Here is a 15,267-nt window from a genome sequence, read left to right on the forward strand (position 1 = left end):
CTGATCGGCTATGGCAGAGGCCTTCAATGTTGAGTGATGGTAGCAGGGAGGGGACCCCTTTCCTCCCTCCCAGGGAGGTGAGGGCTACTGAACTACCCTCCCCCCACACCATTCTGACAGCAAGAGCTGTGACTGGGGAGATCAGCCATGTGATTCATGTGGGGCCCTGACCCCTGCCCCTTCACTTCTCAGAAACCAGAGGTGGCTTGCTTCAGGATTAGATGTAGGGCTTCACAGGGCTGAGCAGTCTGGTGCCCCTCAAGTCTCTGCTCATCCCATGGCTGTCCCCGGCTTGGGCGCCCCCTCCTCTTCTTTGCTCTTTCGCTCTGTTGGAGCTTTTCCCACGAGCCTGGACTGAGGTTCAGTGCTCCAGGCCCACGTTTTGCTATGTGCTAACCTCCCTCTCGAGGACTCTGCAGGGGAAACTGGAGACTCCTAAGCTGGTAGGGATCTTTCAAAGAAGAAGAAAAAAATAAAGACAAAACACTTGTGGGCTGGTGCCCCCTAGCCAGCTGCTGGCCCGGCAGAGCATACAGAGCTGCAGGTTTGTGGCAGAGCCTCTTCATGCTCACATGCGTTATAGGAGTGGTTGGCACCCCCACCCCTTGCACTCCTGGCCTCGGCCGTGGGCACCACACAGTCCCATGAGGGCAGAGCTATGGACACTTCTGTGTTCACACAAGTTCCACTTCCATCTCCTCCAACCCTCCCCCTTTGCCCACACCATCCCCATCGGCTTTCTAAACAGGAGCCCCGCCTCAGGGAAGGGGTGGCACTGGCCACAGCAAGGGCCATAAGAACCTTGAGGAAGGGAAGAGTCATGGAGATCACTCAGTGAACAGACAGCTGACCGCAAGCAGCCTCTACCAGGTCGGGGGCCGTCTGGAGAGTCAGGCACACCAGACAAGGGGCTCAGGGAGTCAGGGACAGAGGCAGCAGCTCCGAGTAAGTGAACGGCCTCCTCCCGGACCTGCCGCACACAGCTTCCTTTGGCAGTGCCCTTTCCCAGCAGGTACCCATTGCAAATGACTTCTTGGTTAGGGGTGGACCCTGTGTCCACTCCCCCTTCTCTGTCCCGGGATGTTGTCTGGTTTGAGCTTGTGCAGGGGCTGTGCCCCGTGTCACAGCATCCGTGAGTTCACCTGTGTGCCAGCCCTGTTGTGTCTGGATGACAGTTTTTCTCGGGGTCACCCACCGGCTTCGGCTCCTACGATCTTTCCACCTCCTCTTCCTCACTCACAGCCCTGTGCCTTGCGGGGAGGGGACTGATAAAGACGTCCTATTTAGGGCTGAGTGCTCCAAAGATGCATGCTTTCTGGAGGTACAGTGCACAGCAGCCAGCAACAGCAGCCTCGGCAGACGGGCAGCGTATTGGGGGTTGGGAGACAAGAGGTGGCTGGAGAGAAACGTGGTGCTGGCTGCTGCACCGGAAGGGAATGTGTATATTTTATTCTCAGGCCCAGGGGCCATCATAAAGTTATCAGATGACACCTGATGATGTCAGTCGAATGGCTTGAGGAACAAGGAAGAGAGGACGTGGGGAGACCCAAGAGAAGAAGGGCTTCCTTCCCACACCCGTACTGTCAGGTTTGGATGCCAGGCTGGAAGGCGTGTGGGCCTAGTGGAAGTGTCCGGCTGGCCACAAAGGAAGCTGGCAGAGTTGACAGTGACGGAGGGGTGCGGAGGGAGGAGAAGGAGAGCTGCTCTTTCAGGTGAGGGTGGGGGCATGGTGGTGCCATTCTTCACTCAGCGTGCCCTGGAAGGAGCCAGGTGTGGCCGTGCAGAGTTGTGCCTTGGCCACAAAGAGGCAGGAGAGGAGCTGTGTGCAGGCTAGCAGGAGGCGGGTTCCAGTGGACAGAGTCCAGCTGGAGAGGGGACTGGGAATCCTTGAGGGCTTCAGGTTTGTGGCAGGATAAGGTCACCAAGCCGGGAGGGAGGGATGGAGAAAAGAGAGAGAACCAAAGACCCAGCACCATGCTCTCTACCTACCCCAAGGCATCTGTGAAAATGGGGACAGGCTAGGGCTCCCAGGAGAAGCAAGGATTTTCCCACAGGTGACCTGTCTGCTACTCTGCTCACACTCCCTCTCAGGAAGGACTTTGTTCTGGTTTAGTTGGGTTTGGGTGGCCACTGAGAATATCAGGGCTTTGGGCCATCCGCATGCTGTTGGGTTTCATCCAGAGACCAGGCAGGATTCCCACCCACAGCCCCAGTGAGAGGGATGGGCCCTGCTTCCATTTATAGCTGAGATGCTACAAGCACCAGGAGTCAGGAGGGGAAACTCCAGTCTGTGGCTCTTTCCAGACTGTAGAACCTCGGACTGGCTCAACCTTGGCTCAACCCCTTGGCTCCCCCAGCACAGTCACAGACCACACCATGGGGATCCCCCCACACCAGCGTTCGAAGCCCTATCAGAATTCCAAGATATCCAGAGCTCAGCTTCAAAGTGATTTCCCTTTAAGAGGCAGCCTCTAGCTTTGTGGAAATCCCAGCGCTGTCCTTCCACCCCAGCCCACATCACAGCTGGCAAGAGCAGTGGGCTGCTCTCACATTGAAATGAGCATTCCAAGAAACTGATGCATTGGAACACTAAGGAGAATATATTGTCCTGCCAAGAACACCCCATAAAGTTTATGGCTAATGAATAAAGCCACAGTGTTGCCAAGAAGAGGTGTGTGCCCCCAAATTGTGAAAAGAAAAAAAACAAAAACACTGAAAATACTTTGTCTTAAACTGGCCCTAGCCAGTAAGTGGGAATTTAACACTCCCCTAAGGATCCCCAGCACTGGCTCCCTGGGGTGGAATCTGGGACCCAGCACTACCCCTCTCCCTCTTCCAAACCCATGCCAAGCTCCTTGGCCTTCAGGGGCTGGACGTCCTGGTAATTGCATCAAAGCAATACAGAAAAGCGGACTGACAAAAGGCCCTGGGGCAGGCATGTACCACCAGAAGGGAGCTGATCTAGAACCCTCGAGTTGGTGGTCAGGACGTGAGTCTGCTGGCTGCTGGGTCTGTGGATCTATGAAGTAGAACGTGGATAACACACGAAGTGAAAATGCAGGGTTGGCGGTAGCATGGGGACTCCTGCCTGTGAGTCAGCCCTTAGGAGACTGAGGTAGGGAGGTTTCTATGACTCTGAGGCCAACATAGGTTAGATAAGTGAACCAGCTTGAGCTATAGTGTAAGACCCTGCTTCAAAGATGGATGGATATAGACAGACAGACAAACAGATAAATAGACAGATGAAGAATGGATAGATGGATGGATGGACGGACGGACAGACGGATGGATGGATGGGTGGTACATACATACATATATACATACATCAATAGATTGATAGATACATAGATGGATATAAAAATGTGTCCATATTCAAAATTGCTTCCTACCCTTCCTGAGCCTGACTTCAGCAGACCTCGAGTCTGGAAAAGGGAAAAGTCAAAGTCATAATTTGACCTGTTTTCATTTCTCTAAACCTGAAATGAGTCTGCTATTGCCAGGGCATTATATAATCCCAGGACCTTGTACTGAGTAGAGACACCCACACCCAGACATGAGAACAACCAATCAACTAGTCCGCTGATCTGTCCATCAAATCACCATGCCTTGGGAAACCGAGAGTTGAAGGATTAGGGAAGTCCTCCTGGAAAAGGAGGGCATCCTAGACCTGCTGGGAAGGAACGGGTGGAGGCTGGCTGCACACAGGGCGGCAGGCAAGTCTCAGGAAACTTTCTAGAAGCCTGAATGCAGGAACTCCGGGCTGCAGGCTAGGGTGCACAGACTTCACACACGAAGACTGCATCTCCCCTTGGGTGGTTTGCAGGCTGCCTCAGGCACCCAGACTGTGCTCAGTGGGCTGTGGGGATGGGAAAGAGCCAGAGATTTTCATCTCCCAGGCTCTTGGCATCCCAGCTCCCTCCTGCAGAGCCAAGCTCCCTCCAGGGACCGGATCAGAGGAAGCCCCAGGCGGCCAGCTGATTCCTGCTGACCTTTGATCCTTCCTCTTATCTTTCCTCTTCCTGCTCAGCAGCCGGCCCTGTTGCCGGTCAGACCCAGGCTCCAGCAAGAACCCTCAGTCAAGTTCTGGCTTGGGGGAGGGGGGCGGGAGGCAGAACTGGAGGCTAGGATTCCAGAGAGTCACCCTTCAGCCACCCCGTCCATTCGGTGGGCATGGCAGACGCACACTGCCCACCTCCCGCCGGGCATATTGCAAGAATAAAAGGAGATGAGGAGTAGGAGAGCAGTCAGGCTGAGCAAAAAGCAACCACCAGATGTCTTGGCAGGACCTGAGTTTGAAGTCAGAGCCCTGGCTTCCAGCCCAGGTGGGTCCCTCGCCAGGCACAGAGCTCTGGGCAAGCGACTTCACAGAGTTCCCCTCTCCAGAGGGAGGGTGCCCTGCCCTGGCCTGCCCGCCTCTCTGGCTAGCATGGATACCAAATGAGATAATGACTGTGAAAATACCCTAAAAAGAATGGATCGGCCCACAGTGGCAGGGATTATCTTTATTATTAAGGAGAGCGATTTCCACAATCCAGAAAAGCTGCCATTAACAAGAAGGGTCCTGTTCATGTTGATTTAATTTCCTGGTTAACTGAGCGTTGGCAGGGAAAAAAAAGAAACATGTTTCAACCCTTATTGGAAATCTTTTTAAATTATGCCAGTTTGCTTTCTGACGCTGGTCATGGTATAGTCTTGAGTCTTTATTTATTAATGAACAGATTGATTCATATTTTCATTTATTACTCTTGCTCTGAATGTAACCCAAACAGCAGCCATGGACTCGGCCTCCCTCTGCCGGGGACCTTGTCCATTCCTAGGACTTGAGTTTGGGAGAAACAGAAGCAAACACAGAGAGAGCGTCTCTTCGGCCTTTTGATGTTTCCTTAGACTGTGGCTTGAGAGGGTGGCAGGGTTGAGCAAATTTGTCCAGGAACATCTGTGAAGAGGAGTGCTCGGTTTGGATTGGAAAGCTGATGGCTGGTTGTTTGCTTGTAATGTGGTCTTTTGTAGCCCAGGCTGGCCTTGAACTTGCTATGTAGCCAGCTATACAGGACCTGCACCTAGTGCTACTGCTTCACCTCCCACCCAGTATTGACATCACAGCTGTTCAACACCACACCTGACTTGCCATGGTTGTTCTTAACTCGTTCGTGAGGCCTGGCATGGCCAAATAGACAGCCTCTCTCTCCTTCAAGACAGGGGGAAAAGACCATCTGAAGGCCTTGGAGTCCGAGCTGCGGGTGGCCGAAAGGGGTGCCTGTGTTCCTGGGTTGACTCTGGTGGGGAAAGGCTGACCACTTAAATAGAACCCTCTGGAAGCAAATGTCCTTGAGTCTTTGGGCTAACAGCCCTTTCCGTTCTTAAGCTCTAAAGTGGACTGAAGAAGTGTCTGAGATTTCCAGGGACAGTTGTCTGCTGGGTGAGGTACAGTGTGACAGAGGCTGTGTGCTGTTTATACAGGGGACAGTCCCAGGCTGCAGGCAGAGGCTAAGCCGGGAGAGGCAGATCTAAAGGTCTGGTGGCTGCTTTTCCCTTGGGTGCCTACATTAGTGACCTCAATGATTGTGAGCCAGAAACGTTCAGTGAGAAATGTGGGCTAGCCTGGGACCTTGATGCTCTCGGGAGACACGGCTCCATCTCACAGTTGAAGTCCTTGGCTGCATGCTCACGAGCCACTGTGTAGGTCTGAGGGTCTCATCGGGGCAGTGTGGCCTCTGAGAGCCCTGGATAAAGCCAGCAGCCTTCCACGGTTGTCCCAGTGGGAGTGAAATGGCACATGGTGGATAGAGGCCCAGGAAGGTGCCGGCCTCCCCGCAAGTGCTCAGCATGGTCTCCTATGCCGTCTCCTGGTTACAGCCTAGAGTGCCAGTGCCACGCAGGCAGTGTGGGGGTGATCTACACCTGCTATGTCCTCATGTTGCCAGTGTCTGCTCTCCCCACAGAACCCCGACATCGTCCTGGTGCACTACCTGAATGTGCCGGCCATCGAGGACTGTGGCAAGCCCTGTGGGCCCATTCTCTGCTCCATCAACACTGACAAGAAGGAGTGGGCAAAGTGGACAAAGGAGGAGCTCATCGGGCAGCTGAAGCCCATGTGTGAGTACCTCCCTGGACCCTGGTCAGCATTGCCCAGGGGCGCCTTGGGGACCCAGCACAGAGCCTTATTTTGTTCAGACATAGTGACACTTTGAATTTAGCTTTCATGACATTCCCTCTGATGCCTACAGTCACTTGATCCTCATAAGGATTGGTTCCGCATTGCAATTAAGGCTCAAACCCTCAGACTCAGGCCAAGGAGATGGCTTAATCTGTGGAGCGATGCTGTACAAAGAGTAAGAACCTGAGCTCGGATCCCAGGCCTTCACAGGAAAAGCCAAGAGTGGCAGAGGCGGTGAGAGTGATCAGAGGTGAAGGCAAGTGGGTCCCCGGAAGCTCTCCAGCCAGCTAACCTAGCCTGCCAGGTGAAGTTCCAGGCCAATGAGAAATTTTGTTAAATATCCAAGGACCACAATCCCAGGTTGTCCTGTGACCTCCGTGCACACGCACCGCTCTGAATGCTCATGCCTCCGTCTCATGACAGATGGAGAAGACTCAGAGACACTGGCAGGGTAAAGCGGGAGAGAGCAGGAGTTTGTCTGCCACACACAGGAGCAGGGTGGGAGACAGGAGGAGGGGCAGTGCGGGGAACAGAATAGCTGCTAGAGCTGTCTGGCCCCAGCTCCCACCTTTGGCTGCCTGTGCTGGCTCTGCACATGGCAGCAGGCTGCTGGCCCTGGACTGCCATGGTGCCCAGCCCGGTGGCAAATGACTTTCAGTAATTCAGTTGTTTAATTTCATTGGGCAAAACTGAGGTTTCAGCAACAACTGTCAGGTGTGAGTCACTGAGACGGACAGACGTCCGAGGGTCCAGGAAGCTGAGGACCCTTGTTTCCTCAGGTTCCCCTACCCCTCCTGCTCCTCCCAGCTGGACTCAGCTGGACTGAGAAAACCCCAAGGCTGCCTAGCGCTAGGCAGGACCCCACAACCCAGTTACCATTCAGCAAAAGTGGGTCAGTGGGTCACTCGGGAGCAGAAGCATTCTGAGCTAGCCAGAGGGAGCTGAAGTTGTTGGACCTAACAAGGAAGTCACTGAAACCTGTGGGCTGCAAGCTAAAGCTGGGGGTGCTGCCATGACCCACCTCTCCTGAAAGTCTGAGACCCCAGATGTCATCAGCCTCAGACCTGGGGAGGGTCACTAGGGACAAACTGTTACATATTGGAGGAAGACCCAAAGAGTCCACCCTGGGGCTGGGCCTCAGGACAGCACATCCCCTGGGCTGATGTCCCGAGTGCAGCCAAACTGTCTCTGGTACCACAGGTGCCCAGAGGCCTTCAGGATTCAGGATGCATCCCTGACTGCAACTCTAGCTGTGTCTGCCCTGGCCTGAAGCAACTGGCGTAGCCTTCATGTCAATAGCAGGCAGTGCCTCCTCTTTAGGCCCCTACCTCAGACCTCTGTACCCCTCCTGAGGCCTTGGGGCAATCATGCCTTTCTCTCCTCTATCTCGCCTCTCCCTACTTCATCTGTCCATCCTACTTCAGGTTCCTGTACTCAGCCTCTATTTCAGCCCATGTGCCCTAAGGCCCCTGGTCTCCTCAAAACCCCCAGACAGAAATAAAGCTGCCACCATTATCCAGAGGGGCCATGCAACCTCTCCTTAATTCTGCAGAGCAAGGGAGCATGGGAATCCCAGCATACAGTTGGTGCTCAGAAGTGCTTTGGGGTGTAAGCAGAAAGCCGCCGTCCTGGTTTTAGCCCAGTGTCTGCAGGACACTGGACAACAGGCCACAGCCTCCAGCATCCAGACTCTGGGAGATGAGGCTGCTGAAATGTCCCCTCTTGTCTCAGGCCCTGCTCCCAGATGGGCTCCTACTTCTAACTCAGGGCCAGAAGGCCTCAAGGAGTGTCAATAAACACACACAGGGCTCCAACGCAACCCCACACAGGGCCCTTGGGCCTCTTTGTCCCTTCTCCTAGGCAGTGTCTTGGATTAGTTGGGGCAGGGACTCTGCCCAATACATACTGGCCAGACAGTAGAAGGAGCCAGAGATGGGACTCAGGAGATAACCCTTGTCCTGGTTCTGTGGCCACCCCGAAGCTGGGATTTGGTTCTGGCTGCCTGTCACTCACAAATGCCAATGAGCAGAATCTAGAGAACTTTGCCTTATTCAGAGAGAGCCTGCAATCGGAGAAGACGGTGGATTAGCTTCCTAAAACTCTATCTTCTGTCTCATTTCTAGGCAGCAGATCCTATAAGGTCAGGGAGACAGAGACTGTCAATCACTCTGGGGCTCAGCCCTCTGGTCATGTGGTCAGCCATGCTTTTGAGGCCTGTGGTGTCTGTGCCCCTCTCCTGCCTTCTTCCCGCCACTTCCTTATCACTTCCAGGGTAAAGACCCTTGGCCTGAAAAGGTGGCAAGAGTCCAAGTGCTTCTGCCCCTGGCCACACCCTCAGTGTTCTGTCTAAGGGCTCCTTGCTCCGAAACCTAGCTAGCAGGACCATTGCTTCCTCCCCTCTGGAACTGTCATCGTTGTCCTCTGGGTCACTGGAAAGAGAGCCATTGGCAAATTAGGCCTATCTGCAGATGACAGCCTCCAGCCAGGCCACCCGGAGCAGATGACTGGGTCCTGGCAGAAGTGTCAGAGACTGTGTGTGCCAGAAGCACACCTGGGACATGCTACCAGGGAACCATGTCTGCCAAGCAGACCCTTAGCTCAGGGTCTCTGCCTGGGGCTTCGTCGCTAAATGCACAGATAGCTTCTACCTGAAGCCATCAGTGCCACGCTCTCTGACACCTTGCACAAGGGTGCCACCTCCAGGCCATGCAGGAGGCTCAGGGTCATAAATTCCAGGAGGCAAAGAGAGGACTTGATTTGGCTATGAAGGTTTAACTGAGGGGATGACGAACGCTTGCTCAGAGCCCGTGGTGCATGAAGGAAGTTATATAAAACCACGAGACGGGGACCAAGAGGTCACAGCACTCAGCAAACTGTGCACGCCCGTCCCGGGCTCTGCTGTGCAGGCTGGCCCTGCCTGGGAACTGATACTTGGAAACGCAGCCCCCATAGGCGCCTAGCTGCTGATCAGACTTGGACAGCACACAGGTGCCAGGCAGCAGTGTTCGGGGAAAGTACTGTGTGCTGAGAGCCAAGAAGCCATCAGATGGGTTCCAGAGTCAGGCATGCCATGAATGCTGGAGCCAAAGGCATTAGCTTCATAAATCACATTCCTTCAAAGACTTCCCTGTCTGGTGCCCTGATGTTTTCCAGTCTCTCTCTCTCTCTCTCTCTGCCCATCAGAGTTGTCAACGGCTTAATCAGAACATGTCACTGATGGGTGGTGGAAGGCCTCTGTCCACACGCAATCTCTGTCTCGCCTGTCTCAAAGGAGGAGAGGGGCTCCTTGTGCCATCTGATTCTTTGGACTAAAAGGGCTTTCCCCTTTACCTGCAGTCTGAGGGGTCCGCACCTAAAGAGCAAACACAGATGGAAATGAGAAAAATGCAGTCCCAACAGGCTTCCGTAGAGCCTCCTGGCTCTTTTAGCCCCTCCTTGCCAAATAACAGTGGCTTAACTAAAACATAAATATATTTCTCTTTCACTTTTACAAATTTGGCAGGCCAGGGTTGACATGGCGGTCCCCAGTATCTGAAGTTAGCCGCTGTGGCTCCTTCTAGCTGGTTACTCTGCCAGTTTTAGGTGGTGCCCACTTTTACAGGTTAAAGGTGGCTGCTCCAGCCCTGGCTATCACAATTGCATTCTGATCAACAAAAGGAGGAGAAATGGACAGCAACCCTCTTCCCTTTATGGATAGAGCCTCAAAGTAATACACATCATCCCTACTCCTGTGTTCTTGGGTAAAAGCTTGTGCTATGGTCAGCCGTGGTTGGAGAGGCGTCTGGGGCAGTATGGCGTTCGGCGAGGCACATTTGGAGTAACGACTCTCTCATGTGAAGCGGGCATGGGGACCCTGTGAGCTTCAGCTTTGCTGGCTTACAGTATGTGGAACTACTCATCTCAGGCCAAAGTCTGGGTGGAGATGGCTGTCTGGGGTCCTGTCTGGGGTGGGAGAGAATGGAACCCATCTGCATACAGTCTGTCACATCCTGGAAGTGCTGGGGGGTGGGCATCTACTCCCTTACAGCTGTTCTGGAGTGAAGGGCTGGACCGCAGGCAAGGCTCTGGCTCTTGGTCCTTCCAGCTTGCTGGGAAATTTGTTCAGTGGCCCAAAGCCACCACCACCATGGCCCAGATCTCACACTCTCAGCTTCTGTGACCCAATGAGGAGCCAGATAAAACTGGTTCCCATAGGGAACCCATGGCTTCGTGCCCTGTCCCACTTCCTGGCTGCCCATCCAGAAAGAGCATGCCAGCCTCTCCCCAGCTAGCAGTCTGTGGAATGTAGCAGCCAGAGTGACGGGCAAGGGCTTTGCACTGCAAAAGTAGCAACTGTGCATAACTGCCTTTATCTCGGGGTTCCTTTGGGGGAACCCTGGATGGCCAGATGGCCTTGCAGAGAAGCAAGGGCCTGAGCTTTCTGCATTCCTCCACCCCCTTAGAGAGCATTAGACGGTTCCAGCCTTCAGCCAGCCCAGCTTTGCCCGCCCCACTGTCTTCTGGGAACCCCATCATGTCACTGTGGGCCCATAGATGACCGCGGCAGGTATCTTTGGCTACAATAGGAAGGCCAAGTAGGAAAGTTGCCTGGAAAAACAGTCTAGCCTAGGACAGCAGCCACCTCACACCCCCACTGCTCCTGCATGTCCCATAATGGCATGCATACCTGCACACATAGGAACCCACATGCACACAGCATCCTCGGCTCCTTGAATACACATAAACCAGGACACACGCCCAAGCTCAGTAAGAGGAAGGCTTGGTTTCCGGACCCCGTGACCTCTGAAACTTTTCTCCAAAAATGCCCCCACCTCGTGGCCTAGGAGTCAAGGCTCAGGGTACTCTGGTACACCAGCAATAGGACACACATGGTGGCTGTGATGGCAAGGGGAAGCCGTGTAAAAGGATTTGCATCGGAAGAAAAAAATGTAAGCATGGGAGGTGTGGCTCTGTAAGGAGCCAGCTTCCCCTTTCCCAGACTTGGCCAAAACACCCGAGCTTTCTGAGCAGCCCTGCTTTCTTTCCTGGGAAGGGATGACCATGGGCCCTGCCTCCATGGGTCTCTGTGGTCCTGAAATGACATCACAAATGTCAAATGATTAGTGTACTGACAGCAGTTAAGAGGAAAACCAGTCCAAAGGCCAGAGCAGCACCTTCTAGAGGCCAAGTCATTAGCTCGCAATCCCTGTGTGCACAGTAAGGGCACCCAAAGGCCACCCGGAAATCTCTCTTCCCCCAGCCAGGTTGGGACCACTGAGCTCCGTGCTGCACTGGGATTTGGGAAGAGGCCAGACAGGAGGAGGCCCAGGCATCCCTCAGGAAACCCCCGTCAAACCTACCCAGAAGGCATCACGGGAGTGTGTCCAGGATGCCCATGTTCTAGGGGCCCCAGGCCACAAGCCTAGGGGCTAGTGTGGGATCTGGGGCAGGAGGAAGACCCAGGCAGTCCGTGCGGAGCAGCAAAAGGGAAACAGAGATGAGGCAGCGCCAGATGCAGTGCTGACGGGATGGTGTCAGGGTTGAGCATGAAGTGATGGAGACCATGCTGTTTGTGGTCAGAGGTCCGGCTGACGTGCAAGTGGGGGAGGGTGCTCAATGTCCAGGAGGCCGTGTTTCACGTGAGACAACAGAAGCCATGTGAGCACGGGGGTGGAGGCCATGTTGAACTTGAAGGGGTGGGCATGGTATTGAATGTGGAATGGAGGCCATGTTAGGTGTAGACACAGAAACCACGTTGAGTGTGGAGGCGTGGAGACCACGCCGAGACCAGGAGTCTGGGGTCATATTGAGCCTGACAGGGAGAGAAGCCATAATGTGTGTGAGGTAGAGGCCCTGGTGAGTGTTGGGTGAGGATCGCCATACGCAGAGGGTGATGGCTGTAGGGAGAAGAGCGTGAGGGTGCCCTCACTGCTCCCAGAAGTCCTTGGGGCCTTGATGCCTCAGTCTTTACCGGAAACGATTTCAGGAGTCACATCTCAGCCCTTCACTGTACACTCAGCAAGGGCCTTTTCCAGCCCCGGGACTGCCAACACAGGCTGGGGAGACCGCAGACAGAGACCCCACGCTGTGAGGCCACAGCTTCAGAGGCAAAGAAGAAACAGAGCAGTATTTAGGGGCACCTTCCCTTCCCAGGAACTCCTCACCCAGCTCCTCTGCCACCCAGTCCTCCAGTCTTCAGGCTTCTTCCCACCTGTTCCACAGAGCTCGCTGGGGCCAGCACCTGAGCCTCAGGGTATGTGTTCAAAGTATCTTGTTTTCTCGTGATTTTTCAAACAAAGACATATTCGGTAACGGGGGAGGCTGCGTTTATTTGTTTTGCTTTTTTGTTTAGATTGTAATCCTGGTGATTATAGAATATCAAGAAGTAAAATGAACAAAGGTGCCCCTTTCCTGGGTTTTCAGAACCAGTTCCTGGTCAGTTAGCGCCACCTGGTGACCAGTAGCAGTAGAGCACCTCCAGGATGTGCCCAGCCTTTCCTGCCGGAATGGTCTGAGCAGAGCCTGGGGGATGCAGGATGGCTGACCTTGCACGTGGCAAAGCAACTGACCACTGGCTGCAGGAGAAGAGAGGAGCAGAGAGTCAGGGATCAGCCTCGGGTGAACTGTTTCCAGGGAAGATTTAGATCCCAGTGTCCCTGCAATGGAGAAAGATCTCCAGGATAGTTGTGAGGGACGCGTAAGTCAGGTGTAAGTACCCAGGCTGCTGTGTCTAGGAACCAGAGTAGCTAGTCACAGTACAGTGAGCCCTGAGCAGGGAGTGACCAGGGGCAGGAGCAGAGAGTCACTGAAGCGGGTCTCAAAAAGCAGGCTCTGGGGCCCAGTCCTGCTTTGTTCTGATTTCGAGGGTATAAGCCAGCCTCAGGATGTGTGAGTGTTTTTTACATCCTATGAATACAAGCAAGACCATCTTTGTCCCCAGGACCGAGAATTGCAGCTTTGTCCTTAGGCGCAGAAGTCCTGTGTCCTGCTGGGACTACAGGACCCGAGGGACCTGGAGAGGATTCCCTGAGCACTGTGTTGTCACTGGGTTAGGAGCCACTGTCCCTTGACCCTCAGATGGACTGAGCCCTGCTCTGGCAAACCCTACATACTTCCAGAAACGCCTTGCCCTACCGCTGCGGCCATCTTCCAGCCTTGCATATTGGATCTCAGTTTTTTGTTTTTGTTTGTTTTGTTTTGTTTTTTGTAATCATTCTTTCTGTCCCCTCAGGCTCCACTCTTTTGAGCTGATGTGTCCTCCAGGAGGGAAATGTTTCTGGTTTCCTGCCTGTCCCTAGATGTTTGTCCTTCAGGGCTCCCTGGGCACCTGTACTCCTAGGCTGTTCCAAAAATCTCCCCTGGCTTTTTCCTCCCGATTCACTAGCTCCATCAACTTTTGTGGAGTGTTCTCAACCCTGCCCTGGGTCTGACGGTCAAGGATCTGATTCTGACTTGGAGATCAACTCGCTAGAAGAGACGGTCTAGTGAAAGGTGGAGTTCTTAAGCTCCCCAAATTTTAAATCTCTTTTAAGAATCAAGATCTCTGGAGCACATAATTGGGAGTTAAGAGGGGGGTTCCTGCTGGGCGACGGTGGTGCACGCTTTTAATCCCAACACTCGGGAGGCAGAAGCATCTCTGAGAGTTCAAGGCCAGCCTGGTCTACAGAGTGAGTTCCAGGACAGACAGGGCTACACAGAGAAATCCTGTCTTGAGGGGAAAAAATGAAGAAGAAAGAAAGAAAGAAAAAAGAGGAGGCTCTCCTAAAGGAAAACTGTTATCTAGACAACTGGAAGGGGTCTCCTGTCCCTGATCTGAATTGGCCCAGAACTGGACACCCAGCCGTCTGCATCTGCATCTTATCACAGCAGAAGTCACTGTCCCTCTACCCCTGCATGCTACTGGCTCTTCCCTGGAGAAATGGAGGGACTAGCGACTCCGGGTCGGAAGTAACAGTACCAACAGAGACTCTTCTCCCTGCCAAACTGAGTATAAGCTGCATGAGGCAGACACACTCAGCCAAGGCCACTCTTCAGCATCCTGGGTCCTTATGGTTTTCCTAGAGGTGAAATGCAGGGGCCAAGGCCTAGATTTCCTGACCTAGGAGTCCCAACCCCTCACTACCATCTGACGCAATATGACCAGGGTAAGTTCTCTACCCCACAGCTGACACCAAACCCCAGCCTCTGACTTTCTCTTAGAGAGGCCTGACATGGCATGAAGCCGGGGCGGGGGGGGGGGGGGCTAACACTTCACATCTCAACAGCGAGAACTAGCCATCAAGCTCAGCGGAGACGCTGCAGCCAGAGGATCCTTGCACACAGCGAGCATGCATGCCACCCCAGCCCTCTCAGCCTCAGCGGTGTTCCTCAAAATGAGATCTGTGGAAACTTTGTCCTCGGCACCAATAGAATGAGAGCAGGGTGGCGAGAGGGAGAATTGAGTAGCACGTGGGTGTCTGGATATGAGAAGTTGAATCTAATGAAAACTTCATCTAGTTGAACCAAGAAATCAGACGCAGGGCCTTTATTCCTGTCAACAAGGATACAGTGAGAATTAAACCTACGCACGGCTGCCATTTCCCATTGACCTTGTTGCTATGGTGACAGCCTTCGAGCATCAACAACTCAAAGAATTCCAGACAGGCTCACTTTCACTGGAGAATAGGCGGGGCAGTGGGCTCCCTCTCCAGCTGGCTCTGTCATATGGCGAGGAAGTAGGGTGACCCCACGCCCAGGCTTACCTGGGAGTATCCCGGTTTATACCCGAGTAAATGGCTACCTTTCTGTGTCCAAGGTGACCTGGTTTGGATAACAAGTTAAATAAATGGTCACCCTTGCCATGGGTCTCTCGTGTGGCAGGTGCTGGGTATAGATGAACTCAGACAGAAGAGGAGGAAGCGAGGGTCCCCAACGACCCCTGGGACAAAGACACCAGGACAATGACACTGCCACTTGTCACCTATTTGCCACAGTACCAAGAATCTCCCCCTGGGGAAAAAAGGGGGGGGATTAACATGGATTCTCGCTAGTGCATGCATGCCATCACTGTGGAGATGGAAGCTAACAGACCTGTCCTGTCCACCTTCCAGAAACAGAGGGACCACCAGGGCTGAAGGGCCTCTCCTTCCTTC

The 15,267-nt window shown here is 53.8% G+C and overlaps 1 protein-coding gene across 8 annotated transcripts in view; it reads left to right on the plus strand.

Annotated features, from left to right (window-relative positions):
• The window catches only part of Camta1 (calmodulin binding transcription activator 1), an 805,451-nt gene that overhangs the window by 694,577 nt on the left and 95,607 nt on the right, over positions 1-15,267 (plus strand). For all 8 annotated transcript variants that reach the window (XM_026782149.1, XM_026782147.1, XM_026782148.1 and 5 more), the window contains exon 4: positions 5,943-6,096. In XM_026782149.1, coding sequence (XP_026637950.1) covers positions 5,943-6,096 — 154 coding nt within the window. The remainder of the gene's footprint in view (positions 1-5,942; positions 6,097-15,267) is intronic.

This window comes from Microtus ochrogaster, chromosome 10 (assembly GCF_000317375.1).
Source record: "Microtus ochrogaster isolate Prairie Vole_2 chromosome 10, MicOch1.0, whole genome shotgun sequence".
Classification (NCBI taxonomy): Eukaryota; Metazoa; Chordata; class Mammalia; order Rodentia; family Cricetidae; genus Microtus; species Microtus ochrogaster.